The sequence below is a fragment of the Toxorhynchites rutilus genome, chromosome 2 (genome assembly GCF_029784135.1).
Source record: "Toxorhynchites rutilus septentrionalis strain SRP chromosome 2, ASM2978413v1, whole genome shotgun sequence".
Lineage (NCBI taxonomy): Eukaryota > Metazoa > Arthropoda > Insecta > Diptera > Culicidae > Toxorhynchites > Toxorhynchites rutilus.
Genome location: NC_073745.1, coordinates 246,596,358 through 246,607,529, shown reverse-complemented (window position 1 = coordinate 246,607,529; position 11,172 = coordinate 246,596,358). Strand labels below are relative to the sequence as shown.

Here is an 11,172-nt window from a genome sequence, read left to right as displayed (position 1 = left end):
CAACTGGACAGATCATTACATCGGAAATTTGCATGGCTATGCTTGTAGGCCAAAAAACAACAAAATTGCGTTTTCCCAACACTAATGGTGTTTTCGATTACGTCTCCTATACAATCATGGGCAGTCTCGCTCTTCGTGTTATGACATCAGTTCAGTTTCATTTGTTCCTTGTCTTTTTAACTGTTTTAACTGTGAAAAATATTCATTTTAATTTTATCATTTTAAAACTGGATCCGTGTCTTCTAATTCAAGTTGGGGCCCAAATTGAAAGTCGCCACCAGATGTCGACACTGATAACTGAGCTAAGGAGCTGTTCATAAAAGGAGCTCTTTTAGATGAGCTGAGCTGATCTGAGCTGTTCATCATGATGAGCTGGAATACACGCCTCTACATCTTACGATTTCCCTTTCGGTGCTCGTCGATAAGTTGCTCGTTTTAGACAGCTCTGTTCGGGGATGCACACAAATGGATAGAACAAATGTATGAGGAAATAGGAATGCTTCCAATTTTCATCAATTTAAACCATATACAGACTATGGGATTGTAATGTATAGCATATCAAACAAATCTTAGGGTATTTCCGATTCGTTTGTTATGTACATCACCAGAATCCGTTCACGGCAAAAATACTTAGGTCACGTTTATATGAAATAAAGTTAACGTTAATGTTTTCTGATTTGGCACCTCCTCATGAAAGACGTAGTTCTACGTCAAAACAATGGCCATACTACGGAGCTAAGATTGCGAAGCGCAAACTGAAAGAGAACAATGTAACTGTAGAGGACGAGAAAAGTTCAAACGAAATTGAAATTGGCTGTCCAATAATTGGAAAACCAGCTGGTGCAAAAATGATAGGCCGTGTTCGGGGAATGCTTGAGCTATCCAGAATCATCAGAAGTAAGGTTGACACGATGGTATTACAATAAGCATAAAACTCGGTAATACATTGAAATAAAATGAACTCATAATTTCAATCTCACTGAATTTTCGTTTCCGTTTTATGTTCGTATTCAACGTTCATTAACGAATGATCCTCCTCGACTAAATCGAGCCACAAGGCTATGCCAGCGATTATTCAACCTAATGGTCAATAGTTACGAAGGGAACATATCAGCATGTGTATGCACATCGATCTGAGAAGGATTCCGAATGCATCTTTATATTAACCATACTTTATCGCAGTGCAATTTCACGATAACAAATTCAGTTGGAAAATAAAATTGCAAAACCGCGTTGAGGTTGACGTCCGTTGAAGATATGGCGAATCTCTGGTGCTGGTTTCGAGTGTGCAATTTTCGCATAAATAGTATCGAGCGCGCCCAGTCACATTTAGTCTGCTATCGTTCACGATGGCTTCCAACAGCACTAAATTCAGTGGCTTGCTCCAGCGGCCATACGAGCCAATGTTCCTGCCAAAATCAAACGGTCAACTGTACTATGAGTTACCGGACAATTTTCTCACCGACCGTTACCGGCCGATCGGTTCGGCTCTTCAGAACCGGTTTGGCATGAATGTTCAAACGAGAATTCCGCTGCCAAACATTACGCCTCCAGACATCAGCTTCGCACAGCGAGTTCCTCGCCGAGGAGGATTTACCATGTTCAACCCGGTGCATCGTCAAGTTGCGGGTCAACTGATACAGCTGTTCCTCGACCAAAGTGATCCCGATAGTCTCTGCGCGGTGGCAGCATATTGTAGGGATCGTTTGAACGCACCGATGTTTCAATACGCGTTGACGGTGGCTTTGCAACACCGACGGGATACAGCTGATGTGCCGATACCAAGTTTCCTTCAAACATTTCCTGATCGGTACGTTGATCCATCAGTGTTCCCGCAGATGCAAGAAGAGGGACGAGTCGTTAATCAAGGCAACAGGGTTCGTATAGATTTAAAGGTCAATGAAGGTTAAATTTTCAATATCCAGATGTAAATACAGATGGCCATTGATATACCAATGAACTACACTGCTTCGGACAGGGAAATGGAACAACGGATTGCATACTGGCGTGAAGACATTGGTGTGAACCTTCATCACTGGCACTGGCACTTGGTCTATCCTTCCGAAGGACCTGATGCAGTTGTACGAAAGGATCGTCGTGGAGAATTATTCTATTATCTACATCAACAAACGATTGCACGATATAATTTGGAACGATTTTGCAATGGAATGTCTGCGGTACGTCCTCTTGCGCAATTACGTGATCCAATTCCAGAAGCTTACTATCCGAAAATAGTGCAGAGCTCAATCAATCGATCGTATCCAGGACGTGGCCGCAATCTGGTGTTAAGGGTAAGATTGAAACACCTTAGTAATGTGAAAATATTTGTAGACTTTCTCGAAAACCACCAGGACCTGAATCGTGTTGAAGATCAAGTGTTTGTAACGATAGCTGAGATGGAACTTTGGACTGGTAGAATATTCGAGGCAATCGACGCTGGATTCGCTACTTCCGTAGGAAGAAGTTTCGTGTCTTTTCTATTACGTAGTTTCCATTCTTGTGTATATTACAGTCAAGTGGCGAGCGTATTCCATTGGACAATAAAAATGGTGTCGATGTGCTCGGAAATATTCTTGAGCAATCATCTTTATCCCCGAACGTCCCATACTATGGAAGACTGCACATCGAAGGTCACATGATGCTCGGCTATATCCACGATCCAGACAACTCATTCCTCGAGGGATTCGGAGTGGTCGGAGATAATACCACATCTATGCGCGACCCCGTTTTCTATCGTTGGCATAAGCACATTGATGACATTTTTGAACGACACAAACGAAGATTCAAACCGTACAACCAAAATGAGGTAACATGCAACTAAATTCATACAGTATTCATACTAACAAACTTTTTTGGTAGCTCTCCTATTCCGACATCAAAATAGATGACATAAACGTTCAACTAAACCGAACTGGAACAAAAAATAATATTCTTCTCACTTTCTGGCAAAGGTCACAGATAGATCTTGGAACCGGATTTGACTTTGGACCTGATGGAAACATATTCGCGACCTTCACCCATCTACAGCATGCCCCATTCTCATACAGTATCAAGGCCACAAATAATGGTAACGCAATGAGACGCGGAACTGCGCGCATATTCATGGGACCCAAAACCGACGAAACTGGCCGAAATATACCGTTCCGTGAGCAACGTCGCATGATGATAGAATTGGATAAATTCACTGTGAACTGTAAGTTTTGCGATCAATTTCCCACCGAGATTAAATAAAACCATCAAAACTTCTACAGTGAATCCAGGTCAGAATACCATCATGCGCCGATCGGATCAGTCAAATGTAACCATTCCGTACGAGCGTACATTCCGAAACGTTGCAGCATCCAATCAACCGAACAGCGCTGAATTCAGGTTCTGCAATTGCGGATGGCCTTCACATTTGCTACTCCCGAAAGGAACTCCTCAGGGACTCAAGTACGATTTGTTTGTGATGATTTCTAACTTCAATGACGATGCGGTGAATCAGAATTTCGATGAGTGAGTATGGTCGCACTTATTGATACTCTTGCTACCATTGCTAAGCGTTGTCAAATCTTCACAGCACTGTGGCTTGTGACGATGCCCACTCGTTCTGTGGATTACGTGACCGACTCTATCCGGACGCTCGACCCATGGGCTACCCATTCGATCGTCTTTTCGCTCCTTCAGTATCGAGCCTCAAAAATTTCGCGGATTCCAACAGCAATATGGCTGTAAAGGAGATTGAAGTTCGTTTTACCAACACCGTCATTTCGAGAGTTTAAAGCAAGGTATCCGGCACGTATCGCTACACGGACAATGATTCAGAATGGAAATAAAGTTTTTACATGCAAATATGACCTATTAACTATTAAATTCGAAAACATTATCTCTCGTTGGCCTGTATTCCATCAACTCATGATTCAGGACACAAAACTTTACTTCCCTCCCAGCGATAGACATGACCAAAGGTTTTTCAAAAAATATCAATGATTTATACAGATACTAGTTGACCCGGCAAACTTCGTCCCGCCCAAAATTTATTTTCCGTTATCACATTCACGTTTTCTTGCTAAGCGAACGTTCATGGGTCCAACCGCAGAACTGTTCATTGATTGATCTTCTAATCTACTCAATTACATTTTACTATAAAATTCCTAGTACTTCTACCAAAACTCGTCATTACAATATTATTATTAGGGCTTTTTTTTCAGACATAACTCTCGTTGAAGATTTTCCAATCACTTGCAAATAACATGTTTCTCCGTTACATGGAATAAATGTTTGATACAGAAAATATTATAGAAGAAAGACAGCCCTAAATCGGACAATTCCTTCCTCGAGTTTTGCTCTTACCAACACAATCGGCGATCCATTTTTATTTATATAGATAGAAGAAGCTATAAGAGTGAATTTTATCACATTAAAATCAATTTCCATTTTCGAACAACGATCAATTTCGTTAGCGCAAACATCAAATGGACTAACAACGCTTGTCACTATGAAATTGTAGAACATATGGGAATTGAATTTTCGCAAATTTTCCCATTTTCTTCAAAGTTTTCCGAATATGTTCAATTGTCATGTTTGGTTGGAATATGTTTGATTGAAATATGTGTTTTAATTCTTTGAAATCCCTCCTCCATTCCGGAGGAGGGAGGGGTGTCATACCATCATAGAAACATTTCTCGTACCCAAAAACCCCCACATCTTAAATTTGGTTCCGTTTGCGTGATTAATTCTCGAGTAATGCAGCCCCCCCTTAGGAGTGTCAAACCACCATAGAAACGTGTATTGCCCCCTACAACCTCCATATACCGAAATTGGTTCCATTTGCTTGATTAGTTCTCGAGTTATGCAGAAATTTATGTTTCAATTTCCCCCTTTAGAGGAGGGGGGAGGGGAGGAAGAGTGTCGAACAACCATAGAAACGTTTATCGATCCCTAAAACCTCTATATGCTAAGTTTGATTCCAGGGGGTCTTCGTAGCGACTTGGTTACGCGTTCGCTTACCAAGCGATCGATCGTGAGTTAAATCTTTGTGTTGTTATAGAATAACTACGTCCAGGCAACCATCATCAGCGATGGAAATCGATCCACGGTGGAACAAAGATCGATTCATCCATACAACTGCTCTGCTCTGCAAGAAACATCGGGCTGCTGTTCTATAAATAACCCAACAATGATCAATATCAACTGTCTCCGCTGTCCGGTCTGCTGAACAATGGAAGAACAGAAAGAATACCCTTACGCCTAAATGGCTACTACTGTGTAATTTACCATAATGTAATGGAACAGAAAACTTAACGCCCAAATGGCTACTACTAACTACTGTGTAATTCACAATTTATAGAAACATAAACATATGTACATGTACACGATTAAACCCGGCTCTGTTATAGCTAAAATGCTAATGAGCCTAATAAATAAATAAATGGGATAAAGAAAAAAGTTTGATTCCATTTATTTAATTAGTTCTCGACCTCCCCCGTCCCTCTTTAGAAAGGGGAAAAGAGTGTCAAACCACCATAAAAACATTCGTTGCTCCCTAAAACCTCCATATGCCAAATTTGGTTCTATTTGCTTGATTAGTTCTCGAATTATGCAGAAATTTGTGTCTCATTTCTATGGCAGAACCCCCCCCCCCTATGAAATGTGGGAGGAGTGTTGAACCACCTTAGAAATGTTTTTTGTCCCCTAAAACCTTCAAATGTCAAATTTGGTTCCGTTTGCTTGATTAGTTCTTGAGTTATGCAAAAATTTGTGTTTCATTTGTATGGCAGTCCCCCCCCCTCTCTCAGAGAGAGGGGAGGAGTGTCTATTCACCGTAGAAACGTTTCGTGTCTCCTAAAACCTTCGCATGCCAAATTTGGCTCCATTTGCTGGATTAGTTTTCGAGTTATGCAGAAATTTTTCTTTCATTTGTATGGCAGCTCCCCCTTAGAGAGAGGAGTAGAGTGTCTAATCACCATAAAAACATTTATTGCACCCTAAAACCTCCACATGCCAAATTTGGTTTCATTTGCTTGATTAATTCTCGAGTTATGCTGAAATTTTCGTTTCATTTATATGGCAGCCCCCCTTAGAGAGGGGAGAGGGGTCTCGAACTATCACCTTCCCCGACCCAAAAAATTCCCACATACCAATTTTCATGTCGATCGGTTCAGTAATTTCCGAGTCCATAAGAATCAGACAGACAGACAGACAGGCAGAAATCCATTTTTATATATATAGATGTTACATTAATGATGGAGTTTCAAGACCGCATTAACTGTTTTGTTATATGGTGCATATATATTTGGTTACATAATGGTTTAAACTTTGAAAAGTCTTAACTGCGCAGATTATTGTGCAGTTACGGTATGTGAGACCGATGCGCTAGTATAGAAGAGATTTTGACCACGGTAGTTGAGTGGTCTAAAGATGATACCATTCCTTTTTTTTTAACGAAGTGGTCGATGCCATAGAGCAGGCTTTCTCAAAGTGGTCGATATCAACCCCCTGGCGATTTCGGGGTCGACGGGGTCTAAATATCGACCCCTATATAAATATTTGAAATATTTAAGATGCTCCATAAGTTATGTTACGTGAACCACCCTGTTTTAAAAATGTCCAGGGTTGCCACATTTGATCCTGTGAAATATTCTGAATAAATCTGTATTTTTAGCCAAAAAATCTGTACCAAAAAACTAACGGGAAAAATGGAAAAAGGTTTATTCTCATTTTGAATATATTTTGTTATATTTCAGTCGCATGAATAGTCTTATAATATTGAGTCGTATCAACACAACAAAATAAATCATAAAAAAAGTTTTCTTGTATGATCTTTATATATGGTTTTGTTGAACTTTGCCTTTATTAAATTTCCGTCAATTTCATCCTTGGCGCTCTTCGTAGAGCCGATACATAATTCATTGCTTTCAAAATTGAATCCATCCTTGTGGAAGCTAACCGATTTCAGAACTTTGTTTTGTTGTGAAGCGAGAATATTCACTCAACACACACTGATGAACGTGGAATTATCAAAAAGTGCCCCAAAAACATCATTAGCAGGAATGGAGAAATGAGGTGACATTTCATATGGTTCAACGTTTTCATAAGTCAAGGTACATATCTTCATGACTCAACGATAAAAAATAATTTTTTAGTAAGAAGTAAGTAAGTAAGTTTATTAGTAAGAAGGTAGACAGAGAAAATGTACTGTAGAGTAATGCGGGGCAAAGGTGCGTCTGTGTCTGTGGGGTAAAAGCTCGCACTAGCATTTTGCTCTGAAAAAAGAATTATAAAAGATTTCAACAAAATTTTTAACGGGACCCACAAGAAGAAAACTGATTTGAAGAAATGTACTCCAGAAATGCTCAAATGGACCGACAGAGGCTTCGGGAGGGAGTGTCGAAGAGTCGAATTGCGGCAGATCTCGGTATTTCTGAATCAGCTCTGAGGAAGAGGCTCATATCAGAAAGTGATTTATGATTTGAATCTTCTTTTATTGATATTTATACTTCTGCTGGAATGTAATCAGCGAGCACCTACGGTTCAGATAAGTATTTACGAGTGAGCAGTCTGAGAAGCTGCAAGCCACTGGACAAAGTTTTCTATGGTATGACTCTCAAAGATTTACGGCGCATGGTGTTCGATTTTTCGGAAGCCAACAACCTCCAGCACGAATTCAACAAAGGTTATGCTTCGTTTATGTTTATGTTTTCAGAATGAACTTCAAATCAATAAATTTTTTTTTCAACAATGAGTACAAATACATCAAGTGAAGGTAACTATGTATTTAAAAATTTGATATATATAAATAAAAATGATTTGGTGTCCGTTCTTCACGATTTAACAGTCAGTATCAGGATTGATGCGTCTTAGTCTGCATCAGGTTTATATGTCGAATAAGAAATTATATACCGCGAGTACATAAAAATAATTTCTGTGGGAAATTGAGTATTCGAAATGATTTATATAAATATATATATATTGTGGGTGAGACGAAGTTTGCCGGGTCAGCTAGGTTGTTAATAAAAACAAATTCTGTTTCAAATGTTGGACAATATAAAAGTCAGTCTCCTCCCTCCCAAAAATTTCCACGTGGTATGTTCGACCATAACACCCACTCTTCTCTACCCAAACATAGAACACCCCCTCCTGCCTACTGGACGGTGCCTACACTCTCTAGTAATGATGCTTCTTTCGCTTCTGATGATAAAGCATTTATTTTTGGTATATGTTTTCTCAGAAGTTCAATGCCATAAGTGCGCACTTTTGCACCGTACGGTGCGCACCTTACGCCCCCACTATGGGGCAAAGGTACGCATTTGTCTTTTTCTTTTAAAATATGTATTTGTCCAATTACAAACACAACTCGAGAAATGCTTGTACTACGTTTCGAAGGTAATATATATAGTTACAATTTGATAAGCAAACGGAATTTTATTTGCTTTTATTTCAAGAGTTATTGGACGACAACAGTTAGGTGCGCACCTTTGCCCTGCATTACTCTAATTAATTTAACATTTAAATTTGAATTTGAAAAAATATCTTAAACTTCTGTATCTTTGCAAAAAATCTGTAATTCTGTATATACTGATTCTATATCTAAAATTTGGCGAAAAATCTGTAAAATACAGAATATTTTGAGAATGACTAATATCTTAGTGGAAAATATTATTGCTCTACATTTTAAAAACTCAACAAGACGATGAGTGTGCACAAGATGAAAAAAAAAAGTACAAAAAGTACAAGATGAAAAATTCGGCAAGTAAAAAACGTGAACAGGTTCGTGTAAGGTAGTCCTCCAGGCATCTTTAACATTTCTCTGTATTTTAAACATATACGCGATTTAACACGAAAGAAGTCATCATCAAATTCATGTCCAAACATGCTCCTTATATTTTACTGTATAACAAGCTTGCCCTTAGGTTGCAAGTTTAAATGCGTTCTGAAATGCGTTGGAGCTTGAATGATAATGTATTCAACTTCTAATTTAATTCAAAAGATTATAAGGTATTTACATAGCTAAATGAAGTGAACTAGAATAAACTGATTGAATTTTTTTATCAATTATTTCAGGAAACTTGAGATGGGTCGCGAAGAGGGAAAAATGTTATTCAATTTATTATAGACCAATATATTTTCTCTCCAGTTGGATGAGTCTACATTACCCAGCAATGAAACTCTGTTGTCTGGGTATGTTCGATATATTAAAGATGAAAATATGTGCCAAGAAATGATTTTGCTACATATATGAAGACTGGTACCAGAGGAGAATCGATCTGTTTTTTTTTACCGAAAAAGCTATTCCATGGAAGAATATTGACACTGATGGTTCTCCATCAATGGTTAGTCGTCATCGTGGTTTTACAGCTCACTCAAAGTTACAACTGCGGCCATTCACTGCGTGATTCACAGACAGCATTTAGTAGCAAAAAATCTGAGCCCTAGATAGCTTCAGTCTTTACTATATGTTATGATTTCTATCAGAAACCTTCGAAGCAATTCTTTAAACACTTGATCATTTGCTCAGCTATATGAGAAAAACGACGAAATCTTTACTCAGCTACTTCTACACGCTGAAGTTCGTTGACCACCAAGAGTCTTTTGCATAGCAAGATTCCCATCTTTTTTAAATTGTGTTTCAGCTGCAGGGTGATGATTTTTTTTTATCACATTTGTTTATTTCAGGCTCATTAGCATATTAGCTGCAACAGAGCCGAATTTTAATCGTGTACATGTCACATAGTTATCTTATCTATAATTAGCACATTACACAGTTGCCATTTTTCGGCGTAAGAGAATTTCTTCTATGCCATTGCATATGGTACATTTACACAGTAGCCATTTAGGTGTAAGAGTATTCTTTCTGTTCTTCCATTATCGAGTTACACCACCGGACAGCGGAGACAGTTGATATGATCATTGTTGAGTTATTCATAGAACAGCAGCCCGATGTGTCTTGCAGAGCAGATCTTATTTCGATCTTTTTTCACGGATGAATCGATCTTATTTCGACCGTGGATCGATCTCCATCGCTGATGATTGTTGCGTGGACGAAGTTATTCTGTAACAACACAAAGATGGTCAATGAGGGCCCTGAGTTTTGAACTCACGATCGATCGCTTACTAAGCGAACGCGCAACCAATGTGGCTACGGAGACCTGGGTGACGATTTCAACTTGATTGAAACAATATCGATAATATCGGCCCTTCTGACAAAACTTTCAGAACAAAATTTCAGCAGCATCGCAAAAGCTTCAAGACCATGTTATATTATCGTATGTCACTCAGTTGGACGCATTACGCAAGGATTTTACTAAAATGTTTGTAGATCTTCAAAATTAATAAATAAAAAAATTAAAAAATTAAAAAATAATAAATCAGTGCTATATCGAAACTTTATCGAAAAAGCCATCATTATGGCAACACACAGCACGAAACCGAGGGAACCATTTGAAAATCAACGAACGCAGAGATTTAGGGGCTTAACCAACCAATATTGAACCGTATTTTGATATTTTGGTAGTTGTGGATAGATTGGCTTGCGATTCGAATGTTTTTATAGTTTGTGAATAATTTGTATTAATAATTATTTATTACACTTGATATTTGCTAAATTTTATCTTTATTTATTTTGTTGAGTATGATGAGAAAATATTTTTTTTCTGTATTATAGTGACTTTCAACACTTTTGGCTGAGTTGTCACATTACTTCCGTTTCTTGAAAGAATGTCGAGATTGTGAATTGAACTCGTGGCCTTTTGCGTGAGAGGTACGGATGTTACCACTACGCAAGATCGCCTCCGTGAGAAAATAAAGTCAAATTTATTCATTTAATCATTTTCCATTCATTTGAGTTTATGTATTTAACTGAATGTTTTCAAATTGATAATTATTCAGTAAGAAAAAAAAACTAAAGATAGGATTTTCGAAGAAATTTGGCTAAGGGTCTCTAAGGTAGGACTTAATTCTGGAAAAGGGGTCTCTTGTCCAAAACAGTTTGAGAACTCCTGCCATAGAGTAATACATGTAATAATATTAGAATAGCTGATTCTCAATCTGAGTAATTTAAAGTTTTGCTCCAACTCATGCGCGAGTGAAATATGTTCATTGAATTTATTAAATTTTAGTTTTTCTAAAACTGTAACACACTAATTCTATACCTCCCATGTTTGTATAGGTGACGTAAGCAACAAAAAGAACAAA

General features: G+C 38.3%; 1 protein-coding gene across 1 annotated transcript in view; it reads left to right on the top strand.

Moving 5' to 3' along the window:
• Positions 1-1,320: 1,320 nt before the first annotated feature.
• LOC129766790 (uncharacterized) overlaps positions 1,321-11,172 on the top strand; it is a 30,787-nt gene continuing 20,935 nt past the window's right edge. Inside the window, exons 1-7 of the mRNA XM_055767386.1 lie at positions 1,321-1,877; positions 1,938-2,291; positions 2,352-2,453; positions 2,513-2,806; positions 2,860-3,193; positions 3,252-3,495; positions 3,560-3,755. Of these exons, the coding sequence (XP_055623361.1) occupies positions 1,350-1,877; positions 1,938-2,291; positions 2,352-2,453; positions 2,513-2,806; positions 2,860-3,193; positions 3,252-3,495; positions 3,560-3,755 (2,052 nt within the window). The 5' untranslated portion in view covers positions 1,321-1,349. The remainder of the gene's footprint in view (positions 1,878-1,937; positions 2,292-2,351; positions 2,454-2,512; positions 2,807-2,859; positions 3,194-3,251; positions 3,496-3,559; positions 3,756-11,172) is intronic.